General features: G+C 32.0%; 1 protein-coding gene and 1 long non-coding RNA gene across 8 annotated transcripts in view; both read left to right on the top strand.

The window, feature by feature from the left end:
• The window catches only part of LOC127733238 (death-associated protein kinase 1-like), a 90,174-nt gene that overhangs the window by 50,775 nt on the left and 16,366 nt on the right, over window positions 1–23,033 (top strand). For all 7 annotated transcript variants that reach the window (XM_052242547.1, XM_052242549.1, XM_052242546.1 and 4 more), the window contains 4 exons: window positions 10,924–11,043; window positions 14,206–14,304; window positions 17,257–17,355; window positions 22,417–22,515. In XM_052242547.1, coding sequence (XP_052098507.1) covers window positions 10,924–11,043; window positions 14,206–14,304; window positions 17,257–17,355; window positions 22,417–22,515 — 417 coding nt within the window. The remainder of the gene's footprint in view (window positions 1–10,923; window positions 11,044–14,205; window positions 14,305–17,256; window positions 17,356–22,416; window positions 22,516–23,033) is intronic.
• LOC127733275 (uncharacterized) lies at window positions 1,786–6,471 on the top strand. Its single transcript, XR_007997058.1, has 2 exons — window positions 1,786–2,022; window positions 6,083–6,471. It is a non-coding gene; the product is annotated as an uncharacterized LOC127733275 (long non-coding RNA).

Here is a 23,033-nt window from a genome sequence, read left to right as displayed (position 1 = left end):
TTGCCACTTTCTTTTTCAAATGTAAACAGGCTGCCATTGTGACTGAATACTTTTTGCACATTCTCTGTATATATTGATCTGACAGCTGGTATATATGTACTGTATAATTTTATAATTATATGAAAATAACGATTATCAGTTAGTTATGGCATGTCATTTATTTCAATGACAAACCAGTACTAGTATATTTTGTCAACAGATTTCTCAAATAGGGAAAAATTTTGACATTTGACTTTGTAAGCCTTTATGGTTCCCATGAGATCAAGAGTAAATTCATCCAGTGACCTCAGTAACTGAATTAGACTTATTACCGGGTTTTTACTAATATGAGCAACACGATGGGTGCCACATCTGCTTACCCTTCCAGAGCACCTGAAATCACCTCCAGTTTTTGGTGAGGTTTCTGTTGCTCAGTCTTTGGTTTTCTATGTTGTATTTGTGTACTATTGTTTGTCTGTTCGTCTTTTTCTTTTTTAGCCATGGCGTTGTCAGCTTATTTTCGACTTATGGGTTTGAATGTCATTCCGTCATTCCGTCATTCCGCAACAAACCATTATACAGACTTTTTTTCTAAACGCCTTAGGATATTGGGCTGATTTTTGGTATATGTGAGTTAACCATGATGAGTTACAGATCAAGTTTAAGTTTTGTTCCGCTCTGCTAATTTTTGCCGAAATTACGGGCTTTGGACTTTGTTAAATTGTTGAAAATCACAGTTAAACGGACTTTTTTTCCAAGCGCCTTCAGATATTGGGCTGATTTTTGGTATGTGAGTTAACCATGATGAGTTACAGATCAAGTTTAAGTTTCGTTCTACTCTGCTAATTTTTGCCGAAATTACGGGCTTTGGACTTTAATAAATTGTTGAAAATCACAGTTATAGTTATACGGCTTTTTTTTCTAAACACCTTCAGATTTTGCGCTGATTTTTGATATGTGAGTCTACCATGATGAGTTACAAATCAAGTTTATGTTTCGTTCAGATAATTTTCATGTCGTTTTAGCACATCTTTAGTACATCCACTTCCTGTTTGCTAATAGTTTGAAATTTAACTACTCATTGATACTATCCATGCATGTTTGTGTCCACATGTGTTGTTGAAATTGCAGATTTTTCAACTTTTTGAGACAGGGCCATTCGTGTTGTTGCGACACATCTAGTTCAAGAAGGCCTTAGATTCAAATTCCATGAACACACCAATAATAGTTTTTGACCCAGCTGTAACTGTTAGATAGGAATTAAACAGGGTACAAAAATTAGTGGACCATTATAAGCCTCATTCAAAAGCTATTCAGTTTGAGGGCTCATATTTAGTATGAAAGTCTTGAGAAAATAATTTTGATGGGCTTTACTGATCAGAATGTGATTCAGACATGACTAGGAGCTTTTATTATCCATTAGGCACATTCATAATAAAGTAAATTTCTATACAATCAAAATGCCTATGTAACTCTGTGGTGTTTCTTACTGCCAAAATTTATTTTAGGAACATTGATATAACTATTACATAAAAACACTTGAACTTGCCCTTTTATAACAAGTTTGATGTATAAAATGCAGACAAAACTTGTGAGCATTGTGACACTCAGGTTAAAATTAGGTAGAAAGGTTAAGGTGTTTTTGAATGAAGTAGGTTGATTGATTGTTGTTAGCTTGACTTCCACTATTTCATACATATTCACCACGAAAATTAAACAAATAAGTGATTCAGACTACCTTAGCTATTTTTATACGACCGCAAATTTTTTGCGGTCGTATATTGGTATGACGTTGGCGTTGTCGTCGTCGCCCGGAGACACATTGGTTTTCGCACTTTAACTTTAGTTCAAGTGAATGGATCTCTATGTAATTTTACCATAAGGTACAATACCACAAAAGGAAGGTTGGGATTGATTTTGGGGGTTATGGTACCAACAGTTAAGGAATTAGGGGTCAAAAAGGGGCCAAAAATAAGCATTTTTGTCACTTCCAGACATAACTTGTGTGTTAGTGTATGGATCTCTCTGACATTGTCCCACAAGGTTCCATATCACACAGGGAATGCTGGGATTGATTTTGGGGGTAATTGCCTCCAAATTTTAGGAATTAGGGGCCAAGAAAGGGGCAAAAAACAAGCATTTTTCTAGTTTCATGACAATAACTTGTGTGTTAGTGTATGGATCTTTCTGAAATTGTACTACAAGGTTCCATATCACAAAGGGAAAGCTGGAATTAAGTTTGGGGGTAATTGCCCAAAACGTTTAGGAATAAGGGGCCAAAAATAAGCATTTTTCTAGTTTCCAGACAATAACTTGTTTTTAAGTGTATGGATCTCTCTAAAATTGTACTGCAAGGTACCATACCACTAAGGGAAGGCTGGGATGGATTTTGGGGGTAATTGCTTCAAAATTTTAGGAATTAGGGGCCAATAAAGGGCCAAAAAGAAGCATTTTTTTAGTTTCCAGACAATAACTTGTGTTCAAGTGTATGGATCTCTCTGAAATTGTACTGCAGGTACCATACCACAAAGGGAAGGCTGGGATTGAGTTTGGGGTGATGAATCATAAGGGGGTTCAAAAAATTGGGGGGGGGGGGATTTTTTTTTTCCTTTTTTTTGCTTTAAAATTTTCCATTTTAAATTGGTTATTTCTGATTTATACATAAAAGCAAGTAATAATGATATGGTTTGAATAGGTAAATTAAAATTTTTTCAGTTCTTAGACCACATTCATTCTGTGTCAGAAACCTGTGCTGTGTCAAATATTTAATCACAATCCAAATTCAGTGCTGTATCAAACTTGAATGTTGTGTCCATACTTGCCCCAACTGTTCAGGGTTAGAACTCTGCGGCCGTATCAAGCTGCGCCCAGCGGAGCATTTTATTAAGTTTTGTATAATGATGTTTGAAGTTTAACACAACAATATTATTGAACATCAAAAGGTACATATTTATTTTATCTACCCTTTTGTCTTTCCATTATTTTATGCTTATATGTTGATACATTTCAGACAAGTTCAGAACACCCAGAAACAATTCTTTATTTACAAATAATTGTATAAATAGATCACATGTTTTTTTCTGTTATTTTTAGGATTTAATTGATTGATTGACATATCTGTTTGAAATGGAATTAACAACAAATAACAACTGTTTTCGATCAGAAAATAAAAAAAGAAAGCACAAATTGAGTCTGGTGTAGGGTCAGGCATCTGTTTTGAATGAAGATTCTGATAGAAATGAAAAACAAGATTGATAGAATTGTTTCTAAGCAGAATCAAATGTTATGCTTTCTTTAAAAACAAAAATTAGTAATGAGTAATTAGTCAGAAGAATATCTTTATAAAAAAATCTTTGATGCTATTGAAATTGAAGTCTGGTTTTGAGGAAATGTGAGAAATTTGGCTCATTTTCAGACATACTTTTTATCTTTTCTTGATAAGCCTAAGTTTGTAGTTTTTGTCTCACCTGCGACGAAAATCGTGGAAAGCTAGACATAGGTATTGCTTTTCTCGTCATTGGCATCAAAAATTGTTAAGTTTTCTGCTTAAGTTAGTTTGATATACTTGTGATAGATCAATGATATTTTGTATGAAGTTGCATTACTATCAGTACATATCAGTTTGAAGACTATTTCGAGGCCTGCCCCCTTGGTCATGGTTAAATGACTTTCAATTAATAAGCAATTTTCAATATTAAGTTTTCTGCTTAAGTTAGTTTGATAGGAACTACTTGTTATAGATCACTGATATTTTGTATGAAGTTGCATTACTATCAGTACATATCAGTTTGAAGACAATTTTGAGGTCCTGCCCCCATAGGTCATGGTCCAGTGACTTTCTATCAATTAGCAATTTTCAAGGTTAAGTTTTCTGCTTAAGTTAGTTTGATAGGAAATACTTACAATGACCAATGATATTTTCTATAAAGTTACATTACTGTTTGTACATCTCAGTTTGTTGACCATTTCAAGACCCTGTCCACTAGTTCGTGGTCCAGCAACTTTGAATTAATTAACAATATTGCTGTCCATCAGATTGTTTTCTTTTTTCTAAATTTTATGCCAACAGGCACGACATATCTCTGTGTCAACAGTGTATTTAATGAAGGATTAATTGATTGATTGATAATGTCTTGCAACAAATATAGAATGAATGTTCAGTTTTTTTTTTAAATTTAAGGCAATGTGCTTTGTTGGACCTTAAAGGTTCAGGGATAGTAACACTTATTGATATGTGATCTAACTCAATCTCACTTAAATGAACATAATTTGATTATCAATTTAACTACACAAACTCCCCCTTATGAAGACTTCTTACAGCTATGAACTTTGTTTCTTGCACAAACAACAATCAAAGATATTGGTAACTCAGTCTTTAGTCTCAGAACAAATTTGTTGACACTATTGGACATTAAAGATGGCCACCATATATGATCATGATTTTGGAGGAAACTTTTTTTGAAATAGATATTTTACAAGGGGATCTCCATCTGAGCAATTTGAGCTCCATAGAACCTCAATTATATCTATAGATTCTATTATATAGAAAAACAAGATGGTATTAATATAAGATTTTGTTTGGTTTATAGAGACATAATGTCATTAATTTGCACTGAATTAATCTTTTCCTTCAAGTTAGATAAGAAAATGTTTGGGTTTTTTTTTCCAGCTATATAGTTTTTTTGTAAATGAGGTTTTGAAAGAGTGATGACGTCTATGACAGATCTTTTTATAACATTGTATTTAAATTACATACAGTTTAATTCTCTTCATACTTATATTATCATCAGCTGAATGCAATATTTCTTGGAATGCTTCAGTAAATTGTTTCTTGAGTGAATCTAGATAGCAGTTACAGCTTGGAACTTAGTGGTATAAACACTGTTTTTTGTCATTGGATTGCTTTCTTATTAAAGTATACCCCACACCTCCTTAATTAGTATTTGGAAAACTCCAAACAAAAAAATCCATCTTAGTCGGTCAGTTATCTTAAAATTTCCTATTGGTTTGGAAGATTGGACCAATTCATAAATGCTGTTGCATTATGGGATTTTTTTTAATATTCTATTGGTTCAGATGTCTTTAAAGAGAATGTTGATATTGTATTATACAATTTTTTTTACTTGGCAAGAAAGACAAAATAAATCCCCATATGAGAAACTATTCTTTGTCAAATGGACTAGAAATAATGACAAATTAAACTGTGACTGTGAATTATCTGTTACACCATGAACTATAGAAGTGTTAACCCACTTGTACTTTTTGGGTTATTTCAATTCGAATTTTATACATAATTGTTGAAATTAGTATTGAGTAGCTTTTGGGAACTTTTATCTTAATTTCAACATGAAATTCATCTGAAAATGATTGTTTAAATTTAGACAATTTTAGAATAGCTCTTGTTAGAATTGAAAATGAAATTGACGAATGCAAGGAAATTGGTAAACTCATGTATGGTTTCTATTGTAAAGTTTTAAGTTTATTTACCTTTGAATTTTGAAGGATATTTATTAAGTTTTAATTTCAAGTTAACAATGCAGCAGTTTCCTTGTTTGTACAAAAACTATTCTGAAAAGTCAAGGTACACCATGCACGTAATGCACTCATGTACATATTCAATTGAAAAAATTTGAAAAGCAGGTGTCTGGAAGATTAAATTTGAACATTATCGTCTTATTTAAGGGAAATACAGTAAAAATTGTGTAATTTTCTGTGGATGTGGAGCAAATGTTTAAAAGTTTTACAACTAAATTTTTGAGCTCTTGGTTTTTCACATTTTTTCATTTTTATACGACCGCAAAAATTAAAAATTTTTTGGTCGTATATTGGTATGACGTTGGCGTCGTCGTCGTCGTTGTCATCCGGCGTCGTCCGAAGACACATTGGTTTTCGCACTCTAACTTTAGTTTAAGTGAATGGATCTCCGTGAAATTTTACCATAAGGTTCAATACCACAAAAGGAAGGTTGGGATTGATTTTGGGGGTTATGGTACCAACAGTTAAGGAATTAGGGGCCAAAAAGGGGCCAAAAATAAGCATTTTTGTAACTTTTAGACATAACTTGTGTGTTAGTGTATGGATCTCTCTGACATTGTACCACAAGGTTCCATATCACAAAGGGAATGCTGGGATTGGTTTTGAGGGTAATTGCCTCAAAATTTTAGGAATTAGGGGCCAAAAAAGGGGCAAAAAACAAGCATTTTTCTAGTTTCATGATAATAACTTGTGTGTAAGTGTATGGATCTTTCTGAAATTGAACTGCAAGGTTCCATATCACAAAGGGAAAGCTGGAATTGAGTTTGGGGGTTATTGCCCAAAACATTTAGGAATAAGGGGCCAAAAAGGGGCCAAAAATAGCATTTTTATAGTTTCCAGACAATTACTTGTGTTTAAGTGTATGGATCTCTCTGAAATTGTACTGCAAGGTACCATACCACAAAGGGAAGGCTGGGAATGATTTTGGGGGTAATTCCCTCAAAAATTTAGGAAATAGGGGCCAAAAAGGGGAAAAAAACAAGCATTTTTCTAGTTTCAGGACAATAACTTGTGTTCAAGTGTATGGATCTCTCTGAAATTGTACTGCAAGGTACCATACCACAAAGGGAAGGCTGGGATTGAGTTTGGGGTTGATGAATCATAAGGGGTTTCAAAAAAAAATTTGGGGGGGGGATTTTTTTTTTTTTTCCTTTTTTTTCTTTTTTCCTTTTTTTTTTCTTTTAAAATTTTCCATTTTCAGTTGGTTATTTATGATTTATATTTAAAAGCAAATAATAATGATATGGTAGGAGATACACACCAAACAGGATGTGTAAATTATTATATAATAAGTATTGTGCAATAGCAAGAAATTTTCAATTGCACAGTATTGCACAATAGCAAGTAATCTTTCATTGCACAGTATTGCGCAATAGCAAGAAATCTTCAATTGCACAGTATTGCGCAATAGCAAGAAATATCCAATAGCACAATATTGCGCAATAGCAAGAAATTGTCAATTGTACAGTATTGCGCAATAGCAAGAAATATTCAATTGCACAGTATTAATTGCTTATTTCTTGACCAATTTCAGTGGGGTTTTATTCTTGAATTCTTGGGGTTCTTTAATATGCTGAATCTAACCGTGTATTAAGTTTTTGGATTTTGGGCCCCGATTTTAAATTGGTCCACATTGAGGTCCAAAGGGTCCAAAATTAAACTTTGTTTGATTTCATCAAAAATTGAATTATTGGGGTTCTTTGATATGCCGAATCTAACCGTGTATTTAGATTCTTAATTTTTGGTTCCGTTTTCAAATTGGTCTACATTAAGGTCCAAAGGGTCCAAAATTAAACTTAGTTTGATTTTAACAAAAATTGAATTCTTAGGGTTCTTTGATATGCTGAATCTAAACATGAATTTAGATTTTTGATTATGGGCCCAGTTTTCAAGTTGGTCCAAATCGGGGTCCAAAATTAAACTTTGTTTGATTCAACAAAAATTGAATTATTGGGGTTCTTTGATATGCCGAATCTAACCGTGTATTTAGATTCTTAATTTTTGGTTCCGTTTTCAAATTGGTCTACATTAAGGTCCAAAGGGTCCAAAATTAAACTTAGTTTGATTTTAACAAAAATTGAATTCTTAGGGTTCTTTGATATGCTGAATCTAACCATATATTTAGATTTTTGATTTTTGGGCCCCGTTATCAACTTTGTCCACATTGAGGTCAAAAGGGTCCTAAATTAAACTTTGTTTGATTTCATCAAAAATTGAATTCTTGGGGTTCTTTGATATGCCGAATCTAACCGTGTAGTTAGATTCTTAATTTTTGGTTCTGTTTTCAAATTGGTCTACATTAAGGTCCAAAGGGTTCAAAATTAAACTTAGTTTGATTTTAACAAAAATTGAATTCTTAGGGTCCTTTGATATGCTGAATCTAAACATGTATTTAGATTTTTGATTATGGGCTCAGTTTTCAAGTTGGTCCAAATCGGGGTCCAAAATTAAACTTTGTTTGATTTCAACAAAAATTGAATATATGGGGTTCTTTGATATGCTGAATCTAACCTGAGACTACTATAACAATCTCTGTGTTATAGTAGTCTCAGATCTAACCATGTATTTAGATTTTTGATTTTTGGGCCCCGTTATCAACTTTGTCCACATTGAGGTCAAAAGGGTCCTAAATTAAACTTTGTTTGATTTCATCAAAAATTGAATTCTTGGGGTTCTTTGATATGTTGAATCTAACCATGTATTTAGATTTTGGATATTGGACCATAATAGGTGAATGTCCAATTTAATAAAAAAAATTAAGTTCTTAGACCACATTCATTCTGTGTCAGTAACCTATGCTGTGTCAAATATTTAATCACAATCCAAATTCAGAGCTGTATCAAGCTTGAATGTTGTGTCCATGCCCCAACTGTTCAGGGTTCGACCTCTGCGGTCGTATCAAGCTGCGCCCTGCGGAGCATTTTATTTCATCTTCAATTTGAAGTCGGCAATCAAACAAGTCAATGCAAGATTTTTTTTTGTAGAGTTTATGTATATCTGGTTTGAATGGCAGTTCTCACCATATGAAAACGAAATGTATTCTGTCTACTTAAAAATAGATTTAAAAGCTTGATATCAACAGAAACTCTTAGTTCATTGACCATAATTTGGAAATAGAAGTTCAAACCATTCAAAAATAAAAGTCTGCAGAAAACTTTTATGTTATTCGTAATGCAGAAGGTCAAAAACCTATGTAAACAGAAGTTCAAACCATTCAAAAAATCAAAATCAGAAAATCAAAAAATCAAAATCAGAAAACTTTTATGTTATTCATAATGAAGAAGGTCAAAAACCTATTTAAACAAAAGTTCAAACCATTCAAAAAATCATAATCAGAAAACTTTTATGTTATTCATAACAAAGAAGGGCAAAATCATATCTCTGACTTAACAACATAAAACTTACAGCACCAATCATTCCTCATGAGTATAAACAAAACAAAGCAAAAGAAGAAAAACAATAATTATTGGTGAGGTTTGTGGTGATAACGATTTGTTATTGTTACTTATTATATGCCAATATCTATTGATAACATGACAAAGTACTTTCTCACTAAGGATCATTACTGTAATCACATTTTTGGCACATCAACCACTTGTACATCATTGTACAATCTTTGTCTGATTATCGTGTCATACAGATCTTTCATGGTAAGTTCCCCATTCTTTTTCCTCACATAATATTTCCTATTTTCTGTTCTATTTTAGTCTTGTAGATTAATGAATTTTATCCAGTGATTAATTTATTTTTTTTTTCGTCCAAGATTAAGTTAGTAGGAACACTTGTGTTAATTTGCAGGGGATGGTTTTGACAGTTAATAAAATTTTACACAGGTCAAGGATCTGTCTAAGGACGGTAATCCTCTCGTCCAGTGGGTATGTCTCTTGGTATTATTTTCAATGATGATAAGAAGTTAATCGTCATTAGGCACATCAACACTCAGTTACCACTTACTAGAGAAATGAGTCAGAAAAGAGATTATAAACAAATCTTGCAAGTTTGTTTTTGTTTTGATACAGGTTAAATGACTTCTGACAAGTTTGTTTTTGTTTTGATACAGGTTAAATGACTCCTGACAAGTTTGTTTTTGTTTTGATACAGGTTAAATGACTTCTGACAAGTTTGTTTTTGTTTTGATACAGGTTAAATGACTCCTGACAAGTTTGTTTTTGTTTTGATATAGGTTAAATGACTTCTGACAAGTTTGTTTTTGTTTTGATACAGGTTAAATGACTTCTGATAAGAAATACATTTGTAGAGATGATTTGTAACATATATTTTTTAGTATAGACACAGGCCCAGAAATTTAGCATGTTTTTACTGATAGCCATGTCAAATTAATCACAGATTAATTAAGAACTTGTTCATTTATCATTGAAATGTTGCTTTTTACTAGATATCTGAGTTATTCTATCAGAAACATCTGTTTTATCAAGATAAAGAACCAATTTATAAATCTGCAGTTTTGGGTTATTGTCCCTCTTAGAATTTCAGTATTTATTTAGGAAATAGAAACCTACAGATGTTGGTAGCAATTTTGTTCTCAAGTATTTTGGATTATTTCTAAAGAACAGTGAAAATGGCAAAACATACAAATCAAAAGACACAACCACTTCTTTAAATTCATTTTCTAAATTTTATCATGGTCCAAAAAAGTGAGTCAGTGTACTTAAAAAAAGGCATTGACCATTTCAAAAAGGGGAGATACCTGTTTGCACCAAAACATGCATCCTTTTGAACCACAACTCATTTGCACTAATGCTACCTTTGTGCCACTAAGATTTCAAAATGGCGGATATCATTTATGCCAGAAATGAAGTACTTGGTATACTATTGCACCTATTCTTTAAAAAAATCTTAAAACGATCTTTAAGCCTGACAGCTTTCTCTTCCTTGCAAGTATTCCACTGTTTCTATTCATGGATATGAAATTAAAATGGTCAAATGGTTCTGTGGCCAAGTAATAGGGATTTTACCTGTTTTAATGTGGTTTTAGTTTGAGGAATATTTTTGAAATTTTGATAGACTTTGAATTAGTTTATCTTTTTTTATAATCAGGCTTTTGATATATGATCTTGAAAGAGGTATACCGTATAGTTTTCAAGTTCAATAGCTTAGGCCTTCTCTTGTATTTAATAAAAATATTTGTATTACACTTCACTCTCTATACAATACATGTACTAACAACCTTTCTCAAGCAATGGACAAAAATGATCATCTAAAAGAGATGAACTCCAACTGCAATTTGAAAATAAATTTTGGCAAACAGGTATTGTAAAAGGGCAATGCCTATTGTATAAGCACAGTAGGATGTCACTGAATGAAGATGGCAAGGTATGAGTGTTTTAGCTCAAGATCTTAAAAAATTTTATTGTAACATTCAAAAAATTTCTGATATTTATTTTGCAGGAGAAAGCAGAAAATTTTGTAATGGCAGCATTGTTTGGGGCATCAGAAGAAGGAAATTTACAAGGAATAAAAGATCTAGTGAAAATGGCACAGAATATAGATTTGTTGGCCACTAATAAGGTATAAATTTTCTTTATTAATCTTTTTACTGTGACAGAATTAATCTGAATAATTCAGTCGTTATGTTCTGCTGCTGTAATATAGCTACAATGCCTGAATGTATAGACTATGAAAAATGTCAATCAATCATTCGGAATCAGCTCATGATTTACCTATCTCTATCAAATTATCTGACTGCTGATTGGTCACTCTCCTAAAGGGCACTAATCAAAACCCAGGATTAATGAAGAGTTCCTAGTGTTAAAGGAATTCAGGTAAGTAGGAGAGATCATTGGTCATTGTTAAGTTTTCCTGGTTAACTCTATTTTTCAGATACTAAAAGCACTAGGTCAACTAAATTTGGAATATGTGATGATTGTAAGGTGTTATCATCTGACCATGACCTGATTTACATGGCTCACTTATTATGTTACGTTGATGTGGTACTTATTGTAAAAACTTCAATCATTGATCAGTTAAGCAGGTGTAGCATTTCAGGGTGTAATTATAAAAATAAGATGTGGTATATAATTGCCAATGAGACAACTCTCCACTAGAGACCAAATGACATTACAACTATAGGTCACCGTACAGCCTTCAACAATGAGCAAAACTCATACAGCAAATTCAGCTACAAAAGGCAGTGAAATGACAAAAGTAAATCAATTCAAACGAGAAAAATAATGGTCTGATTTATGTACAAAACAATGAAAGAAAAACAAATATAATATATAGCAACAAACGACAACCACTGAATTACAGGCTCTTGACATGGGACAGGCACATTCAGAATGTGGCGGGGTTAAACTAGTTTGTTAGCGCCTAACCTTGAACAGTGATGTTAAAGTACAACATAAGAACAAACTATAAAATCAGTTGAAAATGGCTTAGCTCATCAGATTGATACAAAGCAGAAAAACATCTAACAAAAATCGACTGGATGTGGCAGGGTATTTATACATCCCCACAACGAAAAAGACACTAAGTACAGCTCTGAGAGTACTCGCAGTTACTGACAGCTAGTTCAAAGCCAATAACAACTTATGCCTTCTGGTTTTTACACAAACTGCTGTTGTAGTTTATTTAAATTCAAATTTTCTTCACATTTTTTTAACTACAAAACCTTTCATTCATAATTATTTGTGGTCAGGTAAATTGCAAGTAAGACATGTTTTCATTGCATCTTTTCAGTGATTTTCAAAACATTTAAACCATCAAAAATTCTTAATCTTCTTTCAAGACACCTATGTTTTTATAATCCTTGCATATAGTCCTTGCTTAGTCAAGTTGATGATAACTCAAGTATTCAATTATGAGTTTTAACATATTGTAATATGTTATACAGGTGAAAAATTGGTACTGTGCAGTGTTCTCCCCAGGGCCTTTTAGCATCATGGTAATGTGATGCTATATTTCTTGAATGTGATGCTATCAGAATTGATTTTCTTATAGATTGTGTTATGGATGTGATGCTATAATTTTTAGAAACAAAGATGGTATTTCAAATTTCCCTGTTTACCAGGATGCTATATGAAATATTTAGGATCTGCTGTGGACTCATTTATTTTCGTGGGTATCAATTTTCGTGAATAGAGAAAAAAAGACACTTCTTCGTGGATCGCTGTTTAAAAAAAAAAATGTTTCAGATTCATAAATTCATGGATCTGTGTTTGAATACTGATAAAACAAAAGATAGAAATGCATTGAAAATGTTTTGAATTGTCATAATCATCGATTTTGATGTACAACTGATTGAAAGCTATTTACCCTAATCACAACATAATAAGTTGACATTAGAAAATGGTCAAAAGTAAGAAACACGCTTATAATTGATATAACATATTTTGTTGGGCAAGTTTTATTTCGAAAAAAATATCGTTTTTGTCCAGAATCAATAAAAATACTTGCTTAAACGACAATTTGTTGGAATATTGTTTGAAATGCAGCTTGTGTCCTACATTTTCCCTTTAAAATTTTATCACGAAAAGTTGTCGTTTTGTCCAGAATTAATTAAACAAAAATGTTTAACCAGCAGTTTAAGGAAATTTATTTGAAAAAGCTTAATCTATCTTATAAAAAGCTTGTCAATAATTTTTGTTTAAGTCAAAAGGTGTGAAATTTACCGCAATGTCCTGTACTTAATCCTATTGATTTTTTTAATAATCAATCAACCAAATTATGACACGGTAATTAACAACTTACAGTATCTTACAGTTATTGCCTTGAACGATTTTAATCCATTTAAACAATTTTAAAATTCTCACTGATATTCTAAGGATTTGATTACTGTAAATTCAGAAATTATTGCGAGGTTTTTATTAATGCGAATAATGCGACTGGGTGACTATCGCAATAATAAGAACTCGCATTCTGATGTCTATTGCATATATCTGTATGCAGATTTTCATGATATCGCAATAATTAATCTCGCATTTTTGTCCATTTTTGAAAAATCGCAATAATAAATGCACGCAATAATATCTGAATTTACAGTATTTATTTTAATCAAATTACTTTTATATTTTATTTCAAAAACACCTTTTATGTTACCATGTTTATTGCAACTGAAGTCATCACTATACTAGAATTGCACGACATAACCAGAAATAAACATCCGACTAGATACACATTTCTCCAGATTATTCTGTGTTGAAGTTTTAAATTCGTAGTTTGCTGTGACCCACGAAACCCACGAAAATTGGTTTACCATGAATAAAAATGAATCTACAGTAATAGTAGTACATGTTTTATTTTGTTCCTTCTAGCATGTCAGTATTTTTAACCCTTGAAATACATGACAGAAAATATATATATATATATATCCATGTGTTGAGGATAACACACTTATTTTTATTTCTCTCAATAAATGTGCTCCTGGAGCACTTGATGGAAGTACCAACTTTTAACTTGCTTGTACATTGAAGATGGAAATTTGGAAGACAGTATTCAAGCCTCATGATCGATGAGGGCCAAAATATTTTTGAAAACAGAAGCAAACAAATGTTTACTTTATGTCTGTCTCTTTATTGATAAGTTTTTATAAGTATACAAGAACTGGTAGGTGAAGTTGTGATTTATAATGGACAATAAACTTGTAAAGATTCTGTTTACAAAATAAGCACTTTTTCAAAAAAATGAACTACACAAAGAACAAACATATGATGCATTATCTTTAATTTTTAGCATGGTGAAACTGCTTTACACATGGCAGCCAGCGGAGGTCATACAGAAATTATAAAATATCTCCAATCTAAAGGGGCAGATGTCAATGTTGTTGACAAGGTAAACTAGACTCCTGTACTTTTAGTTTTTAACTTACATATTAGTACTGGTATATGTTGATTTCCTTGAATTTAAAACAATAACTTATATATCCTAATTAAGAAATGTAGAGGGAACAGTTTAAGGAGGTCAATTAGTACATTACAATGAAATACCATGATTTCCCCCAATAAAAAAAAACTGGATAATTTCACATGTGTCATAAATCCTATTGTTTCACTCCTCTGACGTCATAAAACAATGTGTATTGTCAATGACATTGCATTAAAGCGAATTGTGAATTCCTAAAAAAAGACATACAGTTTCTTGCATTTTTGACTTCATTTCCATTAAAAAGACCATGGTCAATGTAATAAAAAGAATATCTAATCTAAGAATTCAAATATTTATGGTGACCGAACAACTCTAATAATTAATTATGCTCTACACACATTCATGAATTAATGTGTTGTTCAGTCACTTTTTAAATATTTTTCTATATTTGACTTCTTGGACTAGTTATTCTATGATAAATATCTTCCCTATGTTACTTGAATAAGGATAGAGAACTGACTCATGTGTCTCTTAGTATTTGGTATCGCTAGCTCTTACTATATTTGCTTAGTATTTAGTATCGCTAGCTCTTACTATATTTAGCTTTCTTATTTATGATAGGTACAGAAGCACTTCCTTGGGGGGTTTCCATATTAAAAAAGTTATCAATTATTGGTCAAACTCCTATTTTGATGAACAAACGTGTTCATGACAAATTAGGGAAGTTCTCACTTACTGGTGGTTGCAGTGACAGTCAGTTTTTTAAAACTACTTCCTGTTTTAAGTAACATAATTGTACATTTAAAAGTGCATAAGGTTACATTGTTTTTCATTCAAAAGTTGAATGGATAAGGTATCTACTGTTTTCCAATTGTCTAAAAATATTAACCACAATTTTGGAATTTTGGGATGATTTTTATTTTCAACACATTAATTCAGAATGAAACTAGACTTGAAAACAACATTTTCAATATCAGTTGGACATAGAATTATTATAAAGCACTTTCAGTGTACTAAAATTGCAATTTTAATTAGCGTTTTGTTGTATAGTATGGTCTATCTGGACCACAGACATCTGTTTTATAATCTGGTCCAACTCGTACATAGAAGCTTAAAATGTACATGTGAAAGTAGAATTTATGTTTTGTTCAACTTTTTTTAGGGTTTCTTATATCAAAACAGTGCCTTTGTAGTTTAAACTTACATGAGATAGACATTCAATAGCTACATATGCTCATAAACTTTCCAAATTCAGGGGCGGATCCAGGATTTTTGAAAGGGAGCATAATTCCAGAAAACATAAAATCGTGGACCATTTGGGCCATCTTTTGTAAAAAAATGTTGGGTTTATTTTTCAAATAGGGGGGGGGGGGGGGGGGGGGGTGTTTGTATGCCCTCTACGTCCCTAAATTCTCCACTAAAATTATTTCAATGGAATTTTAAGCATTTTTATTGCACAATTTCACTGTACCCCTGAACCTTTGTTTCCGATTTTTTATTGGGTACTCATGACAGAACTGTCATTCTTTACTGAACATTTTTTTTTAGTTTTGAGCAAGAAGGGTATAAATTTTTATTAGCTCATTTCTCAGTATATCCTTTTTAGTGCTTCTCTTTAAATGGACCAATCTCTAGTTGCTTTTTTCTTATGAATTACACAGGTTGACCCAAGGTCAATTGGCGTAAATAACGTCAATGAACAATCATAAACATAAGTATTGTGACATAGGAAATGTATGGTAAAGTGCACAAATTTAAAAGTCTTTAATGTACAAGTCTTCCATTAGTGAATCTCTTAGTTGTGAACCAAACAGAAAATGTGTTAATTTTAGATTAAGTGAGTCAGAAATACCAGATATTTGTCTTTGTAAATTACATGATAGGTTCATTGAGTATGTTAACATTAAGAAGTATTTATCAATGGGTGGATTCACAACTTCTCACAAATAGATGCAACATCTCACAAATAGACGATGAAGGATGATATACAAAGTAATTTATACCTGTTAATTATCTTCAAGTAGCTTTGATGATTGATACAGGTAACATGCTGATTGCATTATGATGAAAAAAATCTTACTTTTCTTTACACTCTTAAATAGTTGACTACATCAGAGTCTGATCTTGTTACCCATTGCTAGACAAGCAGTTCCTGTTAAAAGGTGAAAAAAAAAACATTAGAAACAGATTGTTGATTTGATTTTAAAAAAATGAAAATTTTTCAAATACAGCATTTTTCCACAATCCAGATTCTGCTTATCAACATAAAATAATATACATCTGTATTGATAGACTCTGCAAAATATTTTTGTGGTTAAGAACAATTCCACAATTAGATGATTTCTTTGATTGGAAGGCCTTTGAAAAAAGGTACATTTTTAGTGGGTTTTTGATAATTTTTACCTATAAGTCTGCAACTCAAGTCAAAGTGTGAGTACATCTTCAATGGTTCTGATGATCCATTAAGAATTGGGTCACTATTACCTATTTATTTATGCTTTAATGACTTTTGTAAAGTTTAATTTTTAGGTTTGACAGTTTTTAAAACTATTAGCTTTCCAATGTATTTCTCAGTAGATAGCAATATAAAATTGGTTTTCAGCTCTCTATACAAATTTAGCAAGGTTTACTAGCTGTTTCTTACAATTGTACAAGCGCCTTATTGAAAATGTATTTTAGCCATTGTTACACCGTATAATAAAACTAGGCCATATAAGTGAAAGTAGATGAAGGGAATTATATTCATCAATGAGACAGTCACCCATGAAGTTCACATAAAAATAAGAAAGACAATTTGAGGTCAAGAATAGATGTAAGTGCTCAAAACACATTCTTAACCCCTGAAGACTTTTAACAAGTAATCAAGAAAACCAAACAGTCCTAAACTTTCACCTTTAATAATTTGAATATATATTTCAGAATGTAGATGGTTTGATTTACTGGGCAGCAAGACAAGGACAACAGGAAGTCATAAAGTACCTTAAAGAAGAAAATGTCTCTCTCGACACACAAAACAAGGTAAATTCCAAAATCTTATAGCATACAGAATTGACCAACTATCAATATATGACTGTTTGCAACTTTTAAGGATGATAATATTCTGAGAGCTATCTGTATTAGAATTGCCTTTACTGTGTAAATTTGTAATTTATTATGGATGACTCTGGTTAGGTTTGTGTTACAATATCAAGGTCATAGCAGCACCATTTCAAAGAGAAAAGAGTTGTGCATGTATCTTGGATTTAACAAAGGTTCTTTACGAACATTGGGTTACCATGACTTATAAGTTTAAGTTACTCATTAAGGTCTAGATCTAAGACACTACAGGACATAGAGGAATATAGTTTGTTAGCATATGCATTTCGGGGATGCAAACATAAATCCGTTCAACATTGAGCATGTGTTTTGAATTTTGAAATTTTTTGATGTTTTGGAATTTGATGCGACTGTCATACAAGTGAGAGGTTTAGCTAGCTTTAAAACCAGGTTCAATCCACCATTTTCTACATAAGAAAATGCTTGTACCAAGTCAGGAATATGACAGTTGTTATCCATTCGTTTGATGTGTTTGTTTTTTTGATTTTGCCATTTGATTGGGGACTTTCCTTTTTGAATTTTCCTCGGAGTTCAGTATTTTTGTGATTTTATTTTTTTTTGATATATAAGATATTCATTTTTATGTTAGAATGACTGTGGAAAGTATCTTTAAAAAATTCATGTTCAAGGGAACCAGCTGTTTTCTATAACTACCTCAGTTCTTACGGATGTTCTCTACTCTGTTTCAAGATAACAAGCTTTTTAAAAGACTATCATAAATTGATAGTATATAAATAACAGAACTTAAAAAGCAGAAAAAGTTTTAGGTCTGTGCCCTTGTTTTTGAAATATAAGCCATAAAAAATTTGGCGGGAAATGAATTTTTCTAGATTTTTATACGACCGCAAAAATTGAAAATTTTTTGGTCGTATATTGGTATGACGTTGGCGTCGTCGTCGTCGTCGTCGTCGTCGTCGTCGTCTGGCGTCGTCCGAAGACACATTGGTTTTCGCACTCTAACTTTAGTTTAAGTGAATGGATCTCCATGAAATTTTACCATAAGGTTCAATACCACGAAAGGAAGGTGGGGATTGATTTTGGGGGTTATGGTAAGACAGTTAAGGAATTAGGGGCCAAAAAGGGGCCAAAAATAAGCATTTTTGTAACTTCCAGACAATAACTTGTGTGTAAGTGTATGGATCTCTCTGACATTGTACCACAAGGTTCCATATCACAAAGGGAAGGCTGTAATTGATTTTGGGGGTAATTGCCTCAAAATTTTAGGAATTAGGGGCCAAAAAAGGGGCAAAAAACAAGCATTTTTCTAGTTTCATGACAATAACTTGTGTGTAAGTGTTTGGATATTTCTGAAATTGTACTACAAGGTTCCATATCACAAAGGGAAAGCTGGAATTGAGTTTGGGGGTAATTGCCCGAAACGTTTAGGAATTGGGGGCCAAAAAGGGGCCAAAAATAAGCATTTTTCTAGTTTCCAGACAATAACTTGTGTTCAAGTGTATGGATCTCTCTGAAATTGTACTGCAAGGTACCATACCACAAAGGGAAGGCTGGGATTGAGTTTGGGGGTGATGAATCATAAGGGGGTTCAAAAAATTTGGGGGGGGGGGGGATTTTTTTTTTTCTTTTTTTTTCTTTTTTTCCTTTTTTTTTTCTTTTAAAATTTTCCATTTTAAGTTGGTTATTTCTGATTAATATTTAAAAGCAAATAATAATGATATGGTAGGAGATACACACCAAACAGGATGTGTAAATTATTATATAATAAGTATTGTGCAATAGCAAGAAATTTTCAATTGCACAGTATTGCACAATTGCAAGAAATCTTCAATTGCACAGTATTGCGCAATAGCAAGAAATCTTCAATTGCACAGTATTGCGCAATAGCAAGAAATATCCAATAGCACAATATTGCGCAATAGCAAGAAATTGTCAATTGTACAGTATTGCACAATAGCAAGAAATATTCAATTGCACAGTATTGTGCAAAAGAAGATACTTCGTATAAATTGCTTATTTCTTGATCAATTTCAATGGGGTTTTATTATTGAATTCTTGGGGTTCTTTAATATGCTGAATCTAACCGTGTATTAAGTTTTTGGATTTTGGGCCCCGTTTTTAAATTGGTCCACATTGAGGTCCAAAGGGTCCAAAATTTAACTTTGTTTGATTTCATCAAAAATTGAATTATTGGGGTTCTTTGATATGCCGAATCTAACCGTGTATTTAGATTCTTAATTTTTGGTTCCGTTTTCAAATTGGTCTACATTAAGGTCAAAAGGGTCCAAAATTAAACTTAGTTTGATTTTAACAAAAATTGAATTTTTAGGGTACTTTGATATGCTGAATCTAAACATGTATTTAGATTTTTGATTATGGGCCCAGTTTTCAAGTTGGTCCAAATCGGGGTCCAAAATTAAACTTTGTTTGATTTCAACAAAAATTGAATATATGGGGTTCTTTGATATGCTGAATCTAACCATGTATTTAGATTTTTGATTTTTGGGCCCCGTTATCAACTTTGTCCACATTGAGGTCAAAAGGGTCCAAAATTAAACTTTGTTTGATTTCATCAAAAATTGAATTATTGGGGTTCTTTGATATGCCAAATCTAACCGTGTATTTAGATTTTTAATTTTGGATCCCGTTTTTAAATTAGTCTACATTAAGGTCCAAAGGGTCCAAAATTAAACTTAGTTTGATTTTAACAAAAATTGAATTCTTGGGGTTCTTTGATATGCTGAATCTAAACATGTGTTTAGATTTTTGATTATGGGCCCAGTTTTCAAGTTGGTCCAAGTTGGGGTCCAAAATTAAACTTTTTTTTTGTTTGATTTCAACAAAAATTGAATATATGGGGTTCTTTGATATGCTGAATCTAAACATGTATTTAGATTTTAGATTTTTGGCCCAGTTTTCAAGTTGGTCCAAATTGGGGTCCAAAATTAAACTTTGTTTGATTTCAACAAAAATTGAATATATGGGGTTCTTTGATATGCTGAATCTTACCATGTATTTAGATTTTTTATTTGTGGGCCCGCTATCAAATTGGTTCATATTGAGGTCAAAAGGGTCCAAAATTAAACTTTGTTTGATTTCATCAAAAATTGAATTATTGGGGTTCTTTGATATGCCAAATCTAACCGTGTATTTAGATTTTTAATTTTGGGTCCCGTTTTTTAAATTGGTCTACATTAAGGTCCAAAGGGTCCAAAATTAAACTTAGTTTGATTTTAACAAAATTTGAATTTTTTGGGTTCTTTGATATGCTGAATCTAAACATGTGTTTAGATTTTTGATTATGGGACCAGTTTTCAAGTTGGTCCAAGTTGGGGTCCAAAATTAAACTTTGTTTGATTTCAACAAAAATTGAATATATGGGGTTCTTTGATATGCTGAATCTAAACATGTATTTAGATTTTAGATTTTTGGCCCAGTTTTCAAGTTGGTCCAAATTGGGGTCCAAAATTAAACTTTGTTTGATTTCAACAAAAATTGAATATATGGGGTTCTTTGATATGCTGAATCTTACCATGTATTTAGATTTTTTATTTTGTGGGCCTGCTATCAAATTGGTTCATATTGAGGTCAAAAGGGTCCAAAATTAAACTTTGTTTGATTTCATCAAAAATTGAATTATTGGGGTTCTTTGATATGCCAAATCTAACCGTGTTTTTGGATTTTTATTTTTGGGTCCCGTTTTTTAAATTGGTCTACATTAAGGTCCAAAGGGTCCAAAATTAAACTTAGTTTGATTTTAACAAAAATTGAATTCTTGGGGTACTTTGATATGCTGAATCTAAACATGTGTTTAGATTTTTGATTATGGGACCAGTTTTCAAGTTTGTCCAAGTTGGGGTCCAAAATTAAACTTTGTTTGATTTCAACAAAAATTGAATATATGGGGTTCTTTGATATGCTGAATCTAACCATGTATTTTGATTTTGGACATTGGACCATAATAGGTAAATCAAAAAAATTGAAGTTCTTAGACCACATTCTTTCTGTGTCAGAAACCTATGCTGTGTCAAATATTTAATCACAATCCAAATTCAGAGCTGTATCAAGCTTGAATGTTGTGTCCATACTTGCCCCAACTGTTCAGGGTTCGACCTCTGCGGTCGTATCAAGCTGCGCCCAGCAAAGCATTTTATTATACATTTGACATTGGCACTTTTTTCTTTCAGAAACTATGAAAAAATGACAGGGATTTTATAAGATTTAAAAAAACGACTTTTTAATCTACCGGTATATGTAATTTAATTATGAAAAGAAAAGTAGGGGTTAGTGGGCAAAATGTTTTATGGCACTACATGGATAAATCCAGAGGATTATAATTATCTCACAAAAAATGAAAAAGAAGAAGAGCGAACATCCTTACTTTCATATTTTATTTTTATTATTTTTATGCCCCCGCCATAGCAGAGGGGGCATTAAGTTTTACCCTTGTCTGTACGTCCCAAAATTGGTTTCCGTTCTCTAACTTTATTTTGCCTCAACCAAATGTTATGAAACACAATGCTTATTACCATAAAACACAGATCAAGTTTGAATTTTGGTGGCATCACTTTTACCGTTCTAGAGTTATGCCCCTTTACAAAAGGAAAAATTGCTGAATTTTTCGTTTCTGTTCTCTAACTTAAGTTTGCCTCAACTAAATGTTATGAAACTTATAAACAATGCTTATTACCACAAAACTCCGATCAAGTACAAATTTGGCTAGCGTCACTTTTACAGTTTTTGAGTTATGTCCCTTTATAACGTAATATGCAACAGGGGGCATCATCTGTGTCCAATGGACACATTCCCCATTTATTTTTTAAAACCATTGTGCTTTCTTCTGTCAAAGTTTTGGGAAATTTGTTTGAAATGTTTTATTTGATTTTATAAATGCCATGATGAATTTATATAAATTATGGCAGCTTATTTATTTTTAATTTTTGAAATCACATTAGTTAATGTGCTATAATCTTTGAAAAAATTAATAAGTTTAAAGTTTTGAATGATTTTCTGTATATTTGATAGTCTGGAGAATCTGCCTTACATGTAGCAGCTCGGTATGGACATTCGGCTGTTATTGCTTATCTTGTGTCTGAAGGTGCTGACCTGAACCTGCAAGATACGGTAAGTCCTGTCATTTTCTTTATATACATTTTACTTCATAACAATTTTTATTTGCTTCATTAAACTTATAGCAGTAGACCTGGTGTCCTTTGATTTGAAAATACATGCTGAAAACCTTCATTTTGGTGTTATAAAAAAAAAAATATTTATCTGCAGAAAAAATATAAATGATGAATAGAGATAAACCTAAACTGTGACACTTATTAAGACTTTTCAAATGAAAGGTAAATATGTAAAAGATGAATCATACAATTTTTAGTGAAGTTTTCAGCATGTCTTTCCAAACTGACTTGTTTTGACTCTTTTAGCTACATACATGTTCATCAGTATCGTTGTTTAAAAAATTATTATTTCATGCTCATCTTAACAATAATACTGATGATATTTGTCCATATCTTTATACCAAACACTTGTTTAATTGTGACGTTGTGCACATATATCATATGTGTTGTTTGAATTAATACATGGCTTAGTTTACAAAGAAGAGTGTTATATTAAAATCATGATTAAAATCCTTG

This window comes from Mytilus californianus, unplaced genomic scaffold, assembly GCF_021869535.1.
Source record: "Mytilus californianus isolate M0D057914Y unplaced genomic scaffold, xbMytCali1.0.p SCAF_3, whole genome shotgun sequence".
NCBI classification, from domain to species: domain Eukaryota; kingdom Metazoa; phylum Mollusca; class Bivalvia; order Mytilida; family Mytilidae; genus Mytilus; species Mytilus californianus.
The sequence above is the reverse complement of the archived record's forward strand: the minus strand, read 5'-3'. Positions and strand labels throughout refer to the sequence as shown.